The sequence below is a fragment of the Sorex araneus genome, chromosome 4 (genome assembly GCF_027595985.1).
Source record: "Sorex araneus isolate mSorAra2 chromosome 4, mSorAra2.pri, whole genome shotgun sequence".
Lineage (NCBI taxonomy): Eukaryota > Metazoa > Chordata > Mammalia > Eulipotyphla > Soricidae > Sorex > Sorex araneus.
This window is the reverse complement of record NC_073305.1, coordinates 220,898,107-220,918,556: the sequence shown is the minus strand read 5'-3', so window position 1 is coordinate 220,918,556 and position 20,450 is coordinate 220,898,107. Positions and strand designations below refer to the sequence as shown.

The following is a 20,450-nucleotide window of genomic DNA, read 5'->3' as shown; positions in this document are numbered from 1 at the left end:
AGGGAGCCGGGCGGCTGCCGCGTTGCACGCCGGGATTTGTAGTCCCGTCCATTGTTACAACACTCGCCCCCGCTCCCGGCCAGTTACCTCCCGCTGTCCTCAACCACGGCACACAGATAAGGTGCAGTCTTGCGTGTCCTGCACAGAGCGCCGAGGTTGTCCCTGCCCGGCCCGCCTGGCAACACTCTCCCCGAGAAACACCCGCTTTCGGCGGCCGCTAGCGCAGACAGGCAAGGGGCGCGGCCGCGCGTGCGCAATGCTTGACGCCCCGCGGCGAGCGCGCGGCCCCGCCTTCCGCCCGCGGAGGCGCATGCGCGCGGCGTCCTCGCCCGGCGGCCCCGAGCCGGGTGGCGCAGGCGCAGTGTCCCCGGGCCAAGATGGCGGCGCGGTGCTCCACACGCTGTTTGCTGGTGGCTGTGGGGACCCCCCGGCTGCCGGCTGCAGCGGGGAGAGGGGCCCGGCCGCTCGGGGGGCGCGTGGTGGGGGCGTCGCTGGGCCGCCCGCTGAGCGTCAGCGCCTTCGCGCCTTCCCTGAGAGCCCGCGGCGCCGGGGCGCTGCTGACATTGAGAGCCGGTGTCAGCCTCGCAGGTGAGGGCCGGCGCGGGCCGGGCTCCGGCGCCCCCGGAGCGAGCCGCCCTCCGCGGCCGCCGCGCCCGCGGGCCGGACGCGCCCTGGGGTCGGCGTGCGGGGCCGCCCGGGCCGGGGGCGCCGGAGGGGCCGAGAGCCGGCGCCAGGCCTCGTGGAGCCCCCGGAGGCGGGGGCGGCGGCGAAACGCCCGCACGCCGTGAACCTTCACCTCTGTCAACAGTTCTGGAAGCTTCTCCCGGCCCGGCGCCTCTCGCTGCCCCGGGCCTGCCGGCCGCCGGTAACTGCCGTCCTGCGGGCACCTGCCGCCGCGCCTCGGTGCTCGGTGGTGCTCGGTGCTCCGCGCTGGATTGCCGCCCTCCCAGGCGGGGGTCGAGGGGGAGGTCCGGGCGCGGTAGGCCCGCCCAAGGTCACCGAGGTAGAGGAGAGGAGTTGTCCCAAGCCGGAGCTGCCCGCTGCCCCTTGCTTCACCCTCCTGTCCATCACGTGTCAGTCGGAGGGACCAGAGGGTCCGCCTGTGACGCCCTCCCCAAGAGTGTCCCGGCCACGGAACGCAAACTGACGGCCCGTGCCGTGGACACGATTGTGTCCGCAGGTCGGTGATACACCGAGAGGTCGATGGGACAGTTGGTAGAAGGAGCTGGAAAGTGGCGGCTGGGGATTTTCATGGCCAGGTAGTGAATTAGCGGGTGACTCTGCAAGGGTTTCGGATGGCCCCTTTTGCTGTGTTCCGTGACCACCCTTATTTTACTGGGGAGGTGGTGATACTGGGCTACACCTGTGCGTGATCCTGACTCTGCGCACGGATCCTATCTGGTGCCGGGGATTGAACCCGGGTAGGCTGCTTGCAAAGTAAGTGCCTTTCCCGCTGTACCGTCCCTGGCCAGATTATTTAATCTCTCTGAACTTCTCTTCCATTAACTATTCCAAGTCAGTTCATTCTTTTCTGGGTATTTATTGTCATGAAGTTACTGCTCTAGTTACTGGTGAGATCAGATCAGTGAGCTGGGAAATGAGTTTTGGTTAAGGAATTCCACCCCCAACCCCTTTTTTTTCCCCCGCATGGTGTAAAGGATCAAACCCAGGGCCTCATACACAAGGTGTGCTCTCTACCTCTGAGCTGAGAGTGCTCCAGGGACTGTGGGGGGTGCTGGGGATCAAACCCAGGTGGGCTGCCTGCAAAGCTAGTGCCCTACCACTGTAGTTCCGCTCTAGCCCCAAAGCAACTCTCCTGATCCAGCATTTGGTTCAGTAGGACTGCATTGGCGTACTTTTTTCTTTTTCCCTTTTGTTGTCTCAGGGATCGAACCCAGGTCTTATGCACGTAAACCATGCACTTTAGCATTGAACCGTGTTCATAGATCTGGGTGGCCATTCTTGGGGAGGGGCAGGCTGTGTTTTGGGTCCCATTTGATAGTGCTCAGAGTTTCTTCCTTACTCCATGCTTGTGGACCCATATAGTGCAGGGGATTGAACCTGAGCTCCTAGGTTCAAAAAATGTGCCCAGCAATGTGGGTTGACAGTTCCTGAAATACTTTTGTGCTAATCATATTCAGGGTTATAGGTCAAGATGGTCATTAATCTTATTCTGGGAGATTGGTTGTTCTTTAGATCCGCTCGTTTTGGTAATTGTTAAGGCATTTGGATCATGTCACCAGGCTTGTGACATTTGAATGTAACTTGTCTGTGTGTGTGCATTTTTGCACCCTCTGTCTCCAGTGCTCAGCCCTGTCTAAGTTTCTGTTCATGACGTTGACGAGCCTTTCCCTCTGCTAGTTTCTGCCTTCTGCATTGGAAGGAGTGGGTAGGAAGAGGCTGGTCCAGCCATGGTCACCCCCCTCCTGAGTGAAGGGGGAGACAGGGAGCATTCAGAGAGGAGCACTTGATGTTTTTTAGTATCTGACTGAAGAAAGAGAGCTGTAATTTTTGTGGCCTCTCCACCACTTTTCATCTCCCGAAGTCTCTGGTGCATGGACGAAAAACTAACATTGGGGGCTGGGAGATGACTCAGGGCCAAAGCACTCACACTTAGTGTATAGGACCCTGAGTTGGGTCCCAGCACCTGCCTAGGCCTCTGGAACTGCTGGAAGTAGCCGCTGAGTACCGCCAGATATAGAGTGGCCAGAGGGGAAAATCAACAAAACAAATACCATACTACAGAAAACGTAGGTGTACTTCCTGCTTCTGATACTGTGTTTTTTGGGGGCCACACTTGCCGATGCTCAGGGCTGACTCCTGGCTCTGTGCTCAGGGGTCACTCCTGGCAGGCTCAGGGGATCACATAGGATGCAAGGGACAAAACCAAGGTTGGCCGTGAGCAAGGCAGGCATCCTACCCTCTGTTCTGTCTCTCTGATCACTCAATTTTTTTTTTTTTTTGCTTTTTGGGTCACACCTGGCGATGCACAGGGGTTACTCCTGGCTCTGCACTCAGGAATTACCCCTGGCAGTGCTCAAGGGACCCTATGGGATGCTGGGATTCGAACCCGGGTTGGCCGCGTGCAAGGCGAACGCCCTACCCGCTGTGCTATCACTCCAGCCCTTCTGATCACTCAATTTTTTTGGCTTTTTGGGTCACACCCAGCAATGATCAGAGGTTACTCCTGGCTCTGCACTCAGGAATTACTCCTGGCGGTGCTCGGGGGGACACTGTGGGATGCTGGGGATTGAACCAGGTCAGCTGCATGCAAGGCAAACGCCCTACCTGCTGTGCTATTGCTCCAGCCCCTTCACTCATTCAATTTTAACAAACTTTTAAACCTTGTTTTGAAAGCAGTTGCGTATATGTGTGTTCAGTACTGGGCAGAAGGGAGTATTGCTCCCTGGTCTGTGCTCAGGGGTCTCCTGACAGTGCACAAGATAATCATGTTCCAGATATCGTGCATTACTTTCTTTCTGCTCCTGGAGAGTACTTGCTAATGTAGTGCTCAATGAGTTTCCTGTTGCGCTTTTTCCTTCATTCTTTACTGCCCTTAGGATAAAATCCAGCCTCCTTGGCATCGCCCAGAGGCTCTTCTGCAATTTGATCAGCCTCATTAATCTTGCTAGCCTCTCAGCCCCGATTTACTGCCACACCCTCCCCCCCCCCCCCCACACACACACACCATCCGGGACACAAGCCAGCAGCCTGTGACTGTAGGCCAGCTCCACCTGGGAGGAAGAGGGATCTGGTCAGCAGTGACCTTAAGAAACGCTGAGACCGCTGGTGTGTGTGTTCACTCCATGTCTATGTTGATAGTACACCTTCCCCCTTCCTGAACTGGGAGGTCCTTGAGGGAGCTCCATGGCTTTCGTACTTAAGGTTAAAAGAGCTTTATTAAGAAAATGGGGCTGGAGCGGTAGTACAGTGGGTAGGGCGTTTGCCTTGCACGCGGCCGACCCAGGTTCGATTCCCAGCATCCTATATGATCCCCCGAACACCACCAGGAGTAATTCCTGAGTGCAGAGTCAGAAGTAACCTCTGTGCATCGCTGGGTGTGACCCAAAAAGCAAAAAAAAAAAAAGAAAAACGGTGAAGCCAGTTGGACAGCCAGGTTGTGGCTTCAGACTTGTTCTTGATGACCTCCAAGAAGGGGAGTCTGTCTTCTCTGCCTCACTCCACAGATTCACTCTCGTCCTCCGTGTAAGGTGCTGGACCTTTGAGCAGACGAGCAGGTCACGGGCCAGTGCAGTGTCTTCGGGTTCTGTTTTGTTTGTTGATGTTGTTGCTTTTTTTTTTTTTCCCCTTTTGTCTCAAACCCAGCAACGCACAGGGTTTACTCCTGGCGGTGCTCAGGGGACCATATGGGATGCTGGGAATCCAACCAGGGTCGACCGTATGCAAGACAAATGCCCTATCCACTGTGCTATCGCTCCAGCCCCATGTCTTTGGGTTGCGGACGTGGCCCAGTGGTCTTTAGGGAGAGAAGAGAGAAGTTGGTCACTTTGTAGTTGATCACAGTAGCATCAGGACAAGGACTAAGCCGGCTCCCCCATGCTCAGTGTGGGTCCAGGGATCAGAGACTCGTACAGTGAGTGGTCTCCATGCGATCGCCATAGGGTCCCCAAGCCCTGCCAGAATTAAGTGCTGGATATGACCCGGTGTGGGCTGCCTCACCCATCCCCGCAGAGAGATGTGTGATTTAGGGCTGGGGAGATAGCCTGGGGGCTTGGACAGCTGGGCTCTGTGTCTGTGTGTCACAGGGAGTGACCCACAGTGCCATTAGGAACCACCCCTCCCCGCTTCTGCCATGGGGAATCTTTGATACCTGTAACTCCCCGAGGCACTGCCTGTCACTGCGTGTCCCCGGGCCACTAGATGCTCTGCGAGTAGTTCCTTGTTGAAGGAATGGGTGATGGATTTTCTGCGTGGATGGTTGGTGCTTGCAGAAGTTCTCAGGCATGTGACCGTTCTGGAACTCGGAGCTGCCCCCCTATTCCCTTTTCTCAGTCCCTTGTCACATGGTGAGTTGGGTGGGGGGCATCGTTAGGACTTGAGTTCGTGGACTGTGTCTCCCTCACTTTGTGACAGCCGGTCCAAGGTGGCCCCTGTTCCCTGCATAGGTCAGCCAGCCAGAGAGGCCTGTTAGCCTTTCCTCGGGGCTGATGATGCAAGAGGCCTGAAAGCAGGGCAGGGCTGGGCTGGGCTGCGGCAGCCTGCCATGGGCCCAGATTCCAGCTCTGCTCTGGGGTAACGGGATTCAGCCCAGGCCCTTCTCCCAGTGTGTCTCTTGTGTGTTGTGTTCAGTGGCGCGGGTGCTGAGCACAGTGGCTCTCGGACGCTTTATACAGAGGGCTCGGAGAACAGCCCCCCCACGGGGCGTTGGGTTCCAGTGCAGGAGGGGCAGTGTCAGTGTCCGGAGCACGCCCGCAGCCCGAGGCCGGTGTCCAGTGCTGGTGGGTTCCTTAGGCTTGTTCCACACCTGCTTTTACTTCCTGGTTTGGCTCCACACTCGTGGTGCCCCACTGCTCACGGAGTGGTGCTTCAGGGGCCAAAGCTGGATCTACTGCATGCCAAGCAAGCATACCTTTCTGTGTGCGTTGTTTTTTGTATTTGGGCCGTACCTGGCGGTGCTTTGGGGCTACCCCCAGCTCTGTGCTTGGGGTCACCCCAGCAGTGTAGGGGATCAAAGCCCCAGGCCTCCTGAATGCCGAGTGTGCTCTAGCCAGTGAGCGGTGTCTGCATCCACCGAGCCCCTGCCATGCTCCAGTCCACTCCTGGCCCTCGGGGGCAGTGGCCTGAGCCATTTTGGAAGCACAGTTGGTCTGCAGTGGGCCTGGGGCAGACACCCTGGACCATTCTGACCCCTTATGACGTCTTTCTTGTGAGATTCAGCTTCCTTTCCTTGAGTTCATCTGCAGAGTGATTGTCTCGTTTCTTCTCTAGGAGTGAAACGTTATCCTTTTGTTTGCACTGCCTCCTTCCACACGAGTGCCCCGTTGGCCAAAGAGGATTATTACCAGATTTTAGGAGTGCCCCGAAATGCCAGCCAGAAGGACATCAAGAAAGCCTATTACCAGGTCTGTATGCCTGGGCTGAACCCACGTGTGGCAGGGCTGCTGTGGGCCTTGTGTGGTCTGACCAGCGCACAGTGATGTGTCTCTGTGTGTCGGCACATACACCCACAGTGTTGTCGGGTGCTCGAGTCGGCTCAGCTGCACCATGTGCCCCGTGCACAAGCAACACCTGATGAAGAGAAATCAGTTAGATTAAAATTGCATTTATCCAGGGGCCAGACTATTAGTACAGCGGGGAGGTCACCTGCCTTGCACACAGCTGACCCTTGTTCAATCCCCAGCACCTGGAATGACCCCTTAGTGCAGAGTAAATCCTGAGCACCATAATACTTCTCCATAGACCAGAGTGGTGGTACAGTGGGGAGGGCATTTATCTTGACAGTCAACCTGGGTCCGATCTCTGGCATTACATACGGTTCCCTGATTCCCACCAGGAGTAATACTGGAGTGCAGAGCCAGGCGTCGACTCTCAGCGCTGCTGAGCGTGGCCCCAAAACAAATAAGAAGTCTTTTTTCTTTTTTGGCGGGGAGGGGCCCACACCAGAACATGCTCAAGGCTTAGTCCTGGCTTTGCTCTCAGAGATCACTCCTGGCAGTGCTCTGGGGACCTTATAGGGTGTCGAGGATCTAATGCAGGTCAGTTGCATGCAAGGCAAATGTCCTGTCTACTCTAGTATTGCTCAGGCTCCCTACCTTCCTTTGGGGCCGGGGCGCTACAGCATCTGTGCTCAGGGACTGCTCCTGGCTTGGTACTCAGGTATCACTCCTGGCAGTGCTCCAGGGACCATGTGGTACGGAGGTTGGACTCAGGTCTCCTGCATGCAAGTGTGCTTTCAGCCCATCTTTATAGTAAATAAAGCTGTTCACTGCTAACAGTTGCTGCTCTGTCTCTGGATCTGGTTATTTTGGACATTTGGAGAAATGAAACCCTAACGTGTCGCCTTTGGAGTCTGGCTCCTTCAGTTTAGAAGACTCTTCCACACTTCTGGGTTGCGCAAACTTCCTTCTTTTTAGTAACCAGATGATGTTCCATTGTATGCACAGATAATATTTTATGTTTGCATTCATCAGCTGATCCATATTTGGGTTGCTTCTGCTCTTTCACTGTTAGGAGTGCTGTGATGACATCCCCGTATAAAATGGATGTATGCTCCACCCCTCCCCGTGCTCAGGGATCACTCCTGGCAGTGCTCAGGGGACTATATATGGAACCGGGGATTGAACTCAGGTTGGCCAAATCCAAAGCAAACACCCTGCCCCCCCCACCATACAGTCTCTCCGGCCTGAAACTTTTTTAAAAATGTTTGGATTGCTGAGTAATACAGATGTTGACAAGGCTGCACTGGCTTTGGTTATGCAGTGAAATGTGGCATTGTACACTTGCAGTTGCCACGTCAGATGGTAACTCGAAAGTTTAACTATTTGAGGAACCACCAGACTATTTCAAATGACCATGTTAGGACGAAGGGTGCAGTTCAAGGTCGAACACATGCCTTGCCCATGTGGGGCCCTGGGTTCAGCCATCCCGGCACCTCTTGGCCCCAGCAGCCCCCGGTGGTGCCCTGCAGCAACAGGAGCAGAGGCCACTTTGAAGCCTGGGCAGGGCGGGCAGTGAGAGGAGGTCCCGGCTTCCAGGCCCCCTGGTGGGGCACAGCAGTATTTCACGTGGCTGTGATGTGCACCCGCTGCCTTCTGTCCAGGCAGTCATTGCCTGGCCTGTTTGTAATGGCATGAGCATCGGCTTGGGACTCGGCAGCAGAGATTGTGCTTGGGCAGAGAACACAAGTTTTTGAGCTGGGAGCCTTGTTGCACAATGGGAGAAGAGCAAGTGGGAGACGAGACGGGGCCAGGGGCCAGGTGACCTGAAGAGAGCATGCATTTGTAAGTCTTGAATCTGGTGTTAAGAATTGCTATTAATAGGATCTCAAGAGACGTTTCTGCTGACACAGCTGAGGTAGGAGGGCTGTTGGGGTGCAGCTTCTGTGATGGTTCTGTGTCTGTATAATTTACCATTTCCTGCTTCTTTAGCTCGCCAAGAAATACCACCCAGACACGAACAAGGATGACCCCAAGGCCAAGGAGAAGTTCTCCCAGCTGGCCGAGGCCTATGAGGTAAGGGGAGGCGTGTGTGGTTGGTCCTTTTTGGCAGCCCAGTGCAGGAGGCCTGGCTTGCGTGACCGGGCTCAGGCAGGCTGTGTCCCTACCCCAGGAGAGAGGAAGGTGCCGGGACGGGAGCAGGGCCCTGTGGTGTGCTGGCAGAGCTCCCCGCGGAGGCGGCCTTGCTCCCAGTTGGAGACATGCTGTGCACTCACGAAGTTTCCCCTTACTACACACGTGTGTGTGCCTGCACACGCAGACACACAGGCGTGCGTGAACACTCCCATTGCTGTCGCAGCTCTGGAGCAATTCAAAACAGTGGGTGGGTGCAGGCCGTGCACTCACCTGACTCGGGCCTGATTCCCAGCACCACATACGGTCCCCTGAGCTCCACCAGGAGTGACCCCTGAGCACAGAGCCAGGAATAAGCCCTGGGCACCACCGATTGTGGCCCAACAGCCAAAAATAAATAACACAAGAATAATAAATGAAATGTGGGCAGAGACACACCACACAGCAATTTCGAGTTAACGAGAGCTGGGCTCTGGCTCCCAGGCTCTCCCCATACCAAAGGAGTTCAGGCACCACCTGCTCTGTGGCGCTGGCCCCCCCGTGGCCCCATCGGAGAGCAGGTCACAGCTGTCGTGTCTGCACTTCTCAGCATTTCAGTCCTGCTCCTCGTGTGAGGCCATTCTCTGGTGCAGGCGCAGTCGTGTCCAAGTCAGGAGGCTGGGGGTGGGCCCTGGTGCCCCGCCGCCTGATCGCTGCCTGTCCCGAGCAGGTGTTGAGCGATGAAGTGAAGAGGAAGCAGTATGACGCCTACGGCTCTGCTGGCTTCGACCCTGGGGCCAGCAGCTCAGGGCAGAGCTACTGGAGAGGGGGTCCCACTGTGGACCCCGAGGAACTCTTCAGGAAGATCTTCGGAGAGTTCTCCTCGTCACCTTTTGGAGATTTCCAGAATGTGTTCACTCAGCCTCAAGAGGTAAGCTCGGGTTGTGAGGAGACGTGTGTGGGCTCCTCCTGGACGGGGACGTTGGTGACAGGGAGCCTGTTCGTATGTGGGTCAGGGCTGTGCAGGAAACCCTGCCACGTTACCCCCTCCTGTTGTTGAAGACCCCTAAAGAGTGCTCTGAAGGAAGAATGATAAATAGCAGATGATCTCATTGGTCTGTGGGTGTGTGGAGAAGAGAAGCAAGCGGGGTCAGCAGTGTCAGACAGTGACTGGCCCTCCACTTGGATAACTGTAGTTAACAAGCGTTGGGGAAGCGCAGAGTACACCGGGAGTAACAGGCCGTGGTGGTGGTGTGGCACAGCTGTAGAAGCAAGCCCGTAAACGCCAATGCTTGGAGACACGGTATAGGAACTGCGGTCAAGGGGTAAAGGCACTCCAGGAAAGGAAAAGAGGAGTGACTGGGGCTGGAGCGATAGCACAGCGGGGAGGGCGTTTGCCTTGCATGTGGCTGACCCGGGTTCGATTCCCAGCATCCCATATGGTCTCCTGAGCACGGCCAGCAGTGGTTCCTGAGTGCAGAGCCAGGAGTAACCCCTGTGCATCGCCAGGTGTGACCCAAAAAAAAAAGAAAAAGAAAAAGAGGAGTGACTGGATACAGCTGGCCAGCATGTCACTCTGGTCACCTTAGAGAGAATGCTAACGGGTCACCCTTGATTTCTCCAGTACATTATGGAGCTGACGTTCAGTCAGGCTGCCAAGGGCGTCAACAAGGAGTTCACGGTCAACATCACCGACACCTGTGAGCGGTGTGACGGCAAAGGCAACGAGCCGGGTACCAAGCTGCAGCACTGCCACTACTGTGGGGGCTCCGGCATGGTGAGCATCCCCCACCCCTCGGGCTGGCTGGGACTGTCCCCTCTCTGCAGCAGATGCCTCCTGCCCCCACACTCCCACCTCAGGACTAGCTGGCATTGTTATCTCTCTGCAGCCAGATGCCCTTTGCTGGAGTTTGTCTTTTCCAACAGTGCAGACGGTTAAGGGAAGGGCTGGTTTGTCTGAAAGAGACTTTGGGACATTTTGGCATTTTGCACCGGGCTCGAGTGGGGCAGACTAATGTTTTTCTTCTTAGCTTTTGAATCAATTTAGATTCCTAAGTGTTCCCTTATTTATTTATTTATTTATTGCTTGTATTCTCCAGTCGGTAGACTTCGTCCCATTTGCTTTATCATTTTGATGTGTTCATTGTCTCACCGCCCCTCGTGTATGTATTCTCCATACTCCAGAGCAGCTGCACATGCTCCCAAGTCCCACAGCCTGCGTGCTTCAGCATATATTTTCTCAGAGACATTCTTTTTGGGGCCAGAGCAATAGTGCAGTGGATAGGGCGTTTGCCTTGCGTGCGGGCGACCGGGCTCGGTCCCCTGGCTCCACTGACACTGAGCCTGGAGTAAGTCCTGCACACCGCGGGGCAGGGCGCATAAGCTCAGAAACGGACTCCAGGACAGAGGGCCAGCCCGAGCCTGCTTTTGTGTTCTTGGCCTGCGTGGGGGCGTGTTTCCCCGTCAGGAGCCATCATAGAGGATTGCCCACCTGCACCGTCAGCCGAGTCCACCTGGGACATCGGCTCCCTCCGTTCATTTCTCTTTCCTCAGGAAACCATCAACACGGGCCCCTTCGTGATGCGCTCCACGTGCCGGCGGTGTGGCGGCCGGGGCTCCATCATCACCACGCCCTGTGTGGTGTGCAGGGGCTCTGGGCAGGCGAAGCAGAAGAAGAAAGTGATGATCCCCGTGCCTGCCGGTGGGTGCTTGGGCCGAGAGCCCCTCCTCCAGGCCGGTGCCTGTGGCCCACGTGTTTGAGACCCTGCAGATGGGAATGGGGGGAGACTGGCATTGCCTGTGCTGGTTTTTCTCTGCTGCAGTTTCCCTGGAAACACGTGCATGTGAGGGCCACCCCCTCGGTCTGACCCTCCTGTTTCCCCGGGACTGCTCTCGCTCTCAAGCAGTCTTGCACATGTCACTCGCCCGCTGAAGACCGTGCAGTGACTCTGTCTGCCCGCAGCCTTCCTGGGAGAGCGAGGAGCCCTGGGTCCGCAAGCCTCACCCCAGGCCTCCTGCAGTGTGGCCTCCGAATACACTGCACTTGGCAGGCCGCCGTGAGTGCTGCCTGCTCTCGCCCGCCTCCTGGTGCTCATGGTCCTGGCAGGGCAGCCCGGAGCCTCCTGTTCTTGGAGGGGACATTGGGCGGGGTTCTGCTCTTGCCTTTTGAGACCCCACTGGTCTGTGGGGCTGGCATCCGTTGAGGGCCTGACTCTGTCCCTGTCCCCCTCCTCAGGTGCTCGGGGACCTGTGGGTGACGGTCCTTCAGGACAGTGCACACATGAGCAGTAGCTGCTCTTGTTTGCTAAGCACTCAGGGTGCGCTGCACCCTCGGGAGTTAGCTCCTTCCTGTCTAGAGAACCATGTGATCCTCCTACGTAGTAGGACCTGGCTGGAGAGAGAGTCCAGCAAGTATAATCCTGAGCACAGAGCCTGGAGTAAGCCCTGAGTCCTGCCGTGTGTGACCCCCAACCATTGTCCCCCAAAAAAGGAAAAATGGGCCGAGCAGAGACGGTGCAGGACGGCACGCCTCTGACAGGAGGTGCTGGGCAGAGCCCCATACTGTTCTTGTTTTGGTGTGTTTGGGAGGCCACACCGGCGATGCTCAGGGCTTCCAGCTCTGCACTCAGGAATTGCTTCTGGTGGTGCTCAGGGGACCATATGGGATGCTGGGGATCGAACCCCAGTCAGCCACTTCAAGGCAAGCTCCCTCCCTCTGTACTGTCGATCCAGCCCCCAAATTTTTTTTTTCCCTCTGAGACTTTCATTCTTGCAGGAGTGGAGGATGGCCAGACGGTGAGGATGCCAGTGGGGAAGAGAGAGATCTTCATCACGTTCAGGGTAGGTACTCTACCTCTCTCGGACCTTGGCTTTCCCAGAGAGGTGGGTGCCCCGAGGGGCGCATGCTGTCATCTGCCTTCCTAGACACAGCAGTGACCTCTGTGGGGCTTCTGTGCCACCTGTGGTGATAGGCAAGGGTTACTTGTGATATTTGCAAGTGGGCTACAGAGCATCCCAGCCTCAGTGAACATGTGTGTTCGCAGGGATGTACATGCCTCCGGTCCATTTCCTCAAGGCTACTTAGGCCAGACAGCTCATGGTCTGCGGCCGGAGGCCCAGGCTCAGTTCCTGGCACCACGTGGTCCTCTGAGCACTGCTGAGAGCTGCCTCCGAGCAGTGGGCTGGGGGCACTCTGTAAGCACCAGCGTGACCCCCCAAACAAACCCTGAAACCTGATGTTAGTTGTGGAGAACGCCGAAGCAGAGATGCCTCTGCCTGACCTGTTGTGGGGAACATGGGGAACATCCTTAGGCCGTCCGAAGGGTCCAGAGACGAGGTGGGTGCCGTAGGTGTTGTGTCAGGTGCAAACACGCAGCAAAGGATGCTTCGGGAGTGACGGGGGCAGCTAAGCATAGCATGGAAGGGTGGCGCAGGGAGTGTCCGTCTGAATTCCGGGAGTCGTGTCACCCAGCAGGGCTGGGCACACCCACAGCCACCTGTTACTTGTTTATATGTGCGTGAACTGTTACGTAATCTACACCAGGCACGGTGACATGGAGGGGGCTTTGGAACAGGAGGACAGCGGCTAGGGCCCATGTAGTCTCCCGAACCCCAGCAGGAGTCAGCTCAGAGCCCTGAGGACTGCTGGGTGTGCCCCCTGCCCCCACCAAAAAAAAAAGTAAAGGGTTACCCTCTTAGCCTGGAAAATTAGAGAAAATTAGAGGTGGGAGGCTGACAAGCAAGCTGTGAGGAGGGTTTGCCGAGGGTTCAGGCCTCCCGTCAGTAAGGGCGCTGAGAAAGGCGGGCGGTGCTGCGGGTCTCACGGGGGTCATTCAGGAACTTAGCCCTCTCGCTGTACCTGTCTGCTCTCCCTGCGTTTCTAATGAAGTGAGACTGCTTGTTTAGGGGCCACTCCTGACTCGGTGTCTGGGGGTTGATTCCTATGGTACTGGGATTGAACCACTGCCCCCAGCTTCATTTGTTTCTCTCCATCACTGCTGAGGACCCCCAGGGCCCCCTGTGCTACGCTGTGGCAGTGTGAGTGAGCTCTCAGAGACTGCTCGCAGCCTGGGCGGGGCATGGGGAGGGCAGCACAGGGGACTGACTGCCACCTCCCTGCTTCCCCAGGTGCAGAAAAGCCCCGTGTTCCGGAGAGATGGCGCGGACATCCACTCCGACCTCTTTATCTCTATAGCCCAGGCTATCCTCGGGGGGACGGCCAGAGCCCAGGGCCTGTATGAGACCATTAACGTGACGGTAAGACGGCCGGACTCACGCGTTGCTGCCCTGAAATAGTTCTGGAACGGGGAGTGGCTGGCCAGAGGCTAGTACTGTGACCTGCCATTGTGTTCGAGATTCGAGGGAGAAGCAGCGGGAGGGGGCGGACACGTCAGGCCATTCTCCATTCCCCGGTGTGAGTCACCAACAGGCCTCCCTGTGTCATGGCCCCAGAATGGCACAAGCCCTTCCCGACCTGTGACCGCTGTGTTGGCGTCACCTCCACCTGGCCCTCGCCGTCCTGGCCCTGTCCCCCTCTCCCTCTGCTCTCCTTCCCACTCCTAAGGCCTGAGGCTCTGGGAGGGGCGCACGGTTGGTGGGCTCGCGTCTGAGCAGACCGCCTCTCTCCACAGATCCCCCCGGGGACGCAGTCCGACCAGAAGATCCGGATGGGGGGCAAAGGCATCCCGCGCATCAACAGCTACGGTTATGGCGATCACTACATCCATATCAAAATCCGAGTCCCAAAGTGCGTACCTGAGAGACCTCCGTCCCCACACTGTGATGCAGGGCTGAGCGGGGGTGCGGCCGCTGGCGGCGTCGGGGCTGGTTCTGAGTTAGGCATCTGCAGAGAGCGCCTCGGCCCGCTGAGGTCACTGAGCTCCCGGGAGAGCTGTGCCGCTGTGGTCCCTTGTGTCACGGCCACTCTCGGGACAGGTGTGGACAGGAGCATGACACCCTCCGGGAGAAAGGCCTGGGCAGTGCTCTGGGCGCCTGTCGCTGGGCCATGTGGCCCCCCCTCGAGCGTAGTTGAGTTAGCACAGACGCCAGCGCCAGAGTCAGCATGGTCAGGGGCCAGACTCAGACACGCGCTCTTCAGAGCTCTTCCCCAGGGGTTACAGCGCTGGCCTTGCCTCTGGCCGACTCCACTTCTATCCCCAACATGTATGTCCCCCAGCACCACCAGGAGTATCCCTAGTCACGGAGCTGGGAGTAGTCCCTGAGCACCGGTGGGCGTGCCCCCTTCACCCTCCCCCCAGCCCAGAGCCACATGTCCTCAGCAGTCCCCTTCCTAGCCTCAGCTTCGGGGACTGGAGGAACGGGCTCACTGCTGTCCGTCAGAGAGCTGCCCAGGGCCGTGCTCGGACACGAACTCTCTTGGTCCCCAGGAGACTGACCAGCCGGCAGCAGAGCCTGATCCTGAGCTACGCCGAGGATGAGACGGACGTGGAGGGCACAGTGAACGGAGTCACCAACACAAGCACAGGTAACGTGGCACGGGGGCCCTCAGGGTGTGGGGAGGGGGCAGCGTGGGAGGCTGAGATGCTGCACTCGGGGAAAACGCCCTCCCTCCTCAGTGTGCCGGCTGCTCTAGAATGTTCCTGGCCTGAAAACTGTGTGTCCCGAGAGCTGCTTCTCTGAGTTCTATCCTTGGTTCTGCCACTGGCCTTGTGACCTTGGGCACGTTCCCTCCCCTGCACGGAGCCCCTGGTGACGGCCTGAGGAGACAGGGATCAGGAGGCTCCACGATCCTCACCCAGAGGCACCAGCCCTGCCCGCTGGGCTCCTGCTGCCAGGACGCCAGTGCCTCACCGGGGCCATGTTCCCCTCCTTGTTTTGGCCCTTCGGTCCTGGGGTGGATGGGTGTCTGTCCCCTCCTGCCATGTCTGCCCCCTTGGTCCTGGAGTGGACGGGTGTCTGTCCCCTCCTGCTACCTTGGCCCCTTGGTCCTGGGGCAGATGGGTGTCTGTCCCCTCCTGCTGTCTTGGCCCCTCGATCCTGGGGTGGACGGGTGTCTGTCCCTTCCTGCTGCCTTGGCCCCTCGGTCCTGGGGTGGACGGGTGTCTGTCCCTTCCTGCTGCCTTGGCCCCTCGGTCCTGGGGTGGACGGGTGTCTGTCCCTTCCTGCTGCCTTGGCCCCTCGGTCCTGGGGTGGACGGGTGTCTGTCCCTTCCTGCTGCCTTGGCCCTTCGGTCCTGGGGTGGACGGGTGTCTGTACCTTCCTGCTGCCTTGGCCTTTCGGTCCTGGGGCAGACAGGTGTCTGTCCCCCTCCTTGTCTTGGCCCCTCGGTCCTGGGGTGGACGGGTGTCTGTCCCCCTCTTTGTCTTGGCCCCTCGGTCCTGGGGTGGACGGGTGTCTGTCCCCCTCCTTGTCTTGGCCCCTTGGACGGGTGTCTGTCCCCTCCTGCTGCCTTGGCCCTTCGATCCTGGGGTGGACGGGTGTCTGTCCCCTCCTGCTGTGTCCACCCCCTCGGTCCTGGCAGCTACTCTCATCTTTTCACCATCTCCAAACGAACTTATTTTTTTTCCATTTTTTTTCTGAAGTAAAATAGTTTTATTTGGAAGTATTAGAGGAGAAAGACAAGAGAGAAGTGAGAACCCCCAAAATAAAGGAGTGACATGCCTTTCCCTCAGCGGGCGATTCCGGAGCGCAGTGCTGGACGCTTCCTTTAATAGACTTTTATTTCCTTGTATCCTTTGAGAAACAGAGGAAGTGGTTTGTCACATGTCTGAGTTATGCACCCCTGACTTGAATCCTGAACCCGCGCTGCTCCAGCCTCTTGTTGCAGGTGGGATGCGGTGACAGCGTGCCTGCTGGCTTCCACGTTGGGAGTTGGGTGCTGCAGTCACTTAAAGCTCCCTCGGGCAGTGGAGGGTTGAGGACTGGGTTCCCTTAGGAGTGGCCTGAGAAGCCCGTGTTTCCCGGGTCCTTGTCCACCTTCCCCCTTCGCTAGGGCCTGTCGGGAGCCTCTGCTGCGTCTGGCTTCCGCCTGTTCATCTCTTTATTCTGTTTGATCGGCGCAGATCCAGGGCCTCCCACATGCAGAATATGGGGACCCCGCGCCAGCCTCTCTCCAGTTTTGATCGACAGGCTGGGCGCTCGCCTCACACGTGGCTGCCTGGGATCGGTTTCCATCAGCCCATAGGGTCCCCTGAGCCCCTTTGGAGTGACCCCTAAGCACCCTGGTTGTCGTTTTCACTGCACAGCTCTGCACACAGGCATCTGGCAAGGGCCTTGTCGGCCTGCTGTGAGGCCTCAGTTTCTCCCCCTCAAGCACCAGCCGTGCCTATGATTCCCCTTTCATCCCTGTTGGCTGCACAGTGCTTTGGGGTCACTTGAGAGGGACATCCGGCGACCCCTCCCGCGTCACTTTCTGAAGGTACAGACCCAGAGCACCCAGCTCGGGCTCTTTCTGGCTGTCGTAACGGGCGGCGGTTGCCTGCCTGCGCTGAAAAGCGTTTGCTCTTGTGTGAGGTTAGCAGCCACCTGCATGCCCACGACAGTCTGTAAAAACCGTCCCCTACTCTCCCCCTAGAAAGTCAGGTTCTAGCCTCTTGGTCGTGTGTGTGCAGAGGCTCCCCAGTGCTGCCAATCCATCGATGTCCTTAGCAGACCTGTCCCGAAGGGCTGCGTGAGAGAAAGCCGCGTTGGTGGTGGTGGGGAGGGGTGAGGAGAGTTTCTGGTTGTTTTATTTATTTGTTGTGAATCATTAACCAGCTTTGGCTCTGGTGATACTTTGACCACAGGGCTCAGATAGCACCAAGGCCAGGGGCCACAGCTGGCCCGCAGGTACAGGGACAGCAGGGGTTGGGGAGGGCGATAGCACCACTGTGTGTTTAAGTCCAGTTGGACTAGTAGACACACACACACACACACACACACACACACACACACACACACACACACACACACATACACACCACACACCACACATAGAAGCTCAGCTGTGTGGATTAATTGTTTGGTTCCTGAGCCTTTTTACTTTTTATTTTTTTATTTTTTGGTTTTTGGGTCACACCTGGCTATGCACAGGGGTTACTCCTGGCTCTGCACTCAGGAATCACCCCCGGCGGTGCTCAGGGGACCATATGGGATGCTGGGATTTGAACCCGGGTCGGCCGCGTGCAAGGCAAACGCCCTACCCGCTATGCTATCACCCCAGCCCCTTACGACACATACACACACACACACACCCCACACACACAGAAGCTCAGCTGTGTGGATTAATAGTTTGTTTGGTTCCTGAGCCCTTTTACTTTTTGTTTTTGAGCCATCCCCGGCTATGCTCAGGGGTTACTCCTGGCTCTGCACTCAGGGATCACCCTGAGTGAGTTCAGGGAACCATATAGGGTGCTGGGGATCGAACCCGGGTTGGCCATGTGCAAGGCTAGCGCCCTCCCCACTGTACCTTCCCTGGTTCCTGAGCCTTTAAAAAAGGGAGCAAATAAATAAATAAATAAATAAAAATAAAAAATGGAGCAGGGGGGCTGGAGCAATAGCACAGCGGGTAGGGCGTTTGCCTTGCATGCGGCCGACCTGGGTTCGATTCCCAGCATCCCATATGGTCCCCTGAGCACTGCCAGGAGTCATTCCTGAGTGCAGAGCCAGGAGTAACCCCTGTGCATCGCCAGGTGTGACCCAAAAGGCAAAAAATAAATAAATTAATTAAATAAAATAAAAAAGGGAGCAGGAAGGCCTAAGGAGGGCGCCAGCCTGGCTCCCTGTGGCAGTGGCTGCTCCTGCGCCGTGTGTGCCTGGTCACTGTTTTGGAGCCCTCAGAATTGGGGTCACCGTGCCTCAGCCCCTTGTTTGGGCCCATTGTGTCTCAACACAGCCTTAACCCTGCCTGGCAGCAAACGGTGACCCAAGTGACCTGTGCCGCCCCCCACCAGGGCCTGAGACTGAGGTTTCTTTTACTGGGAGCAGCTGCCTTGGAGGGCGGCGCTTCCGTGCCGCACACTTTGGGGCTCTGAGAGCAGGGAGTGTCTCAGGCAGCCTGGGGTTTATGTGCAAACACCACCCGTGGCATCTGTTTGTCGGTCTCCGGCGCGGTGGCGAAGGGCCTGGGGTTGGGAGCTGTGTTGGCCTTTGAGTGGTCACCCACCCACATGCCCGCCCTGCGCCTCTCCGGCGTCGGCTTGGGGTTCCCAGGAGCCTGAAGGAGCGAAGGTGGAAGCAGCTGGCAGGGCTGTGCTGCTGTCCGGGTCAGACCCTGCGAGTGACCCGCCCGTTTCTCGTGTTCCTGCTCAGGCCCGTGGCCAGAGGAGCAGTTGGGGTGCACTAGGCAGCCCTGGCCAGCTTGGGAGTGGCCACTCTTTCCTTGGGGTGACAGTTGGTGGCTGCTTGAGTGGTCAGCCCCAGGGTGGCCAGGCGTGGGTAGGAGGGACCTGGCGTGAAAAGGCGATGTGCACCCTTGACCCCAGTTCTTTCTGCTGTTTGTGCCCAGGTGGCAGCACCATGGATAGCTCCGCAGGAGGCAAGGCTAGGCCCGAGGCTGGGGAGGACAAGGGCTTCCTTTCCAAACTTAAGAAAATGTTTACCTCCTGATATCCCAGCCGAGGTAGGAAAACGCTTGAGGCGCCTTCTCCCTGTTTCCCTCTGAGCGTACCCGGTTTCCCTCACTGCACCCTCAGCCACACCGCACACCCCCCAGGCGGCAGAGGTGCCAGTCTAAGGCAGGGTGTCTGGCCTCCCAGGGCCATGCCAGGGAGGCACTGTGCTGAGCACGGACTCGTCTGCCTGCACCCTGCCCCCAGGGGGCCTGTCTCCCAGGCACCAGCAACCAGGTTGCCCAGGGTCCGAGAGTGCATGAGAGTAGAGCCAGGCCTAGAACTCAGATCCTCTCAGCCTAGTCCTGCCGGGGTTGGGCAGCCCGGCAGGTGGGCCGTGCTCCCGGCGTGCTCCTCCCGAGGTGATAGGCTCCCACGCGGGACGCGTCTCCCTGTAACACCAGTGAAGTGTAACCGCTGTCTCTCGGCTCAGGAAAACGGTCCACTGGAAACTAGGCCCGGAGCTGCGGCCCCTCCCGTACCGGAGCGAGATGGAGGATTCCAGAACGCAGCGCCGAGCCTGCCACGGACCCTCCTCCTCGTCAGCAGCAGTCACGGGACAGCAAAACACCTCTCGAATGCTCTTGTGGTGTGGCCTCCAGGGCTGGTCAGTGTCTCTTTGCCACGGTAGGTAGCTCGGCCTCTGCTGGCTCCTGAGGAAACGGACAGTGGACTTCACAGGGCGGAGCCAAGACGAGTTTGGAATTGGATTTGGGGAGATTGTAGCTAAAGAATTAAAGACGGGGCGCCGTGTAGCCAGGAAGCGGAAGCTGCACGGAGTTAGGAAGTGACTGATTTCCTGCTCAGCAAACATCGGTCCAGGAGGTCCCTGGCAACTGGACTTGGGGAAGCCTGTGGCCTGTACAGCCGCCATCCAGCACCGCCACCTCTCGGCAGGGCCTCTCCGGCTCTGCTTGGAGCTTTCAGTTTCAAAGGCGTGAGCGGCTGGAGCGCAGGCTTCTGGGGAGTGCCCCCTGCCGCTGCTCCCCACAGTCCTTCCACCCCTGTCCGGGGGCCTCTCAAGGTCCAGTCTGTTCTGCACCAAGGCCGAGTGGGCACCGCAGCCTCCCTGCCCCCAGGCCTGTGCCCAGCTCGGCTCTCACCACTTACACCATGACACTGTTCTCAGAAGTGTTTGAACAGCCCCAGCCAGAATCTCACTGTCCCGGCCAGCTGCAGGAAGCGCTTAGCCCAGGCCCTCCAGTGGCCTCTGTGCTCAGACAGGATGGAGGGAGAGAAGGTTCCCGTTTTCCCTCAGAATATAGTAAAATAAAGCATCTCTTAGCGTCTGATTTAAGTATGTAAAATGATTCTGTATCAATGTAAATAAGATTATCTACCACAAAAAGATATTTAAAACCAAAACATGTGGTCATTCGTCTTTGAAAGAGCTCAAGCAGGGGCTGGAGCAACAGCACAGTGGGAAGAGCGTTTGCCTTGCACACGGCCGACCCAGGTTCGATTCCCAGCATCCTATAGGGTCCCCCAAGCACCGCCAGGAGTAATTCCTGAGCGCAGAGCCAGGAGTAATCCCCGTGCATCGCCGGGTGTGACCCTAAAAGCAAAAAAAAAAAAAAAAAAGCTCCAGCAGCTCCAGGTGGCTGAGAGGCAGTGGGTGGGCTGCCTCTGCCCCCCACCACGGTGTGCCCAGGAGGATGTGGTCCAGACACATCTG

The 20,450-nt window shown here is 57.7% G+C and overlaps 1 protein-coding gene across 2 annotated transcripts; it reads left to right on the top strand.

Moving 5' to 3' along the window:
• Positions 1-349: 349 nt before the first annotated feature.
• On the top strand, positions 350-20,140 carry DNAJA3 (DnaJ heat shock protein family (Hsp40) member A3). Of its 2 annotated transcripts, XM_055135735.1 has the most exons (12): positions 350-588; positions 5,950-6,083; positions 8,109-8,192; positions 8,959-9,159; positions 9,853-10,005; positions 10,782-10,929; positions 12,004-12,068; positions 13,356-13,484; positions 13,859-13,974; positions 14,615-14,712; positions 18,673-18,786; positions 19,209-20,140. In XM_055135735.1, exons 1-11 carry the CDS (start codon positions 378-380, stop codon positions 18,771-18,773), a joined length of 1,440 nt encoding a protein of 479 aa, XP_054991710.1. In that variant the 5' UTR covers positions 350-377; the 3' UTR covers positions 18,774-18,786; positions 19,209-20,140. The 2 variants fall into 2 exon arrangements, with proteins under 2 accessions (XP_054991710.1, XP_054991711.1); XM_055135736.1 differs by lacking the exon at positions 18,673-18,786 and having other exon boundaries at positions 351-588.
• Positions 20,141-20,450: the final 310 nt, after the last annotated feature.

Coding starts and splice junctions, on each gene's coding strand:
- DNAJA3 (XM_055135735.1), top strand. CDS start 378: ATGGCGGCGCGGTGCTCCACACGCTGTTTGCTGGTGGCTGTGGGGACC. Junction 13,485..13,858: donor ATGAGACCATTAACGTGACG/GTAAGACGGCCG, acceptor CTCTCTCCACAG/ATCCCCCCGGGGACGCAGTC. Junction 13,975..14,614: donor ATCAAAATCCGAGTCCCAAA/GTGCGTACCTGA, acceptor CTTGGTCCCCAG/GAGACTGACCAGCCGGCAGC.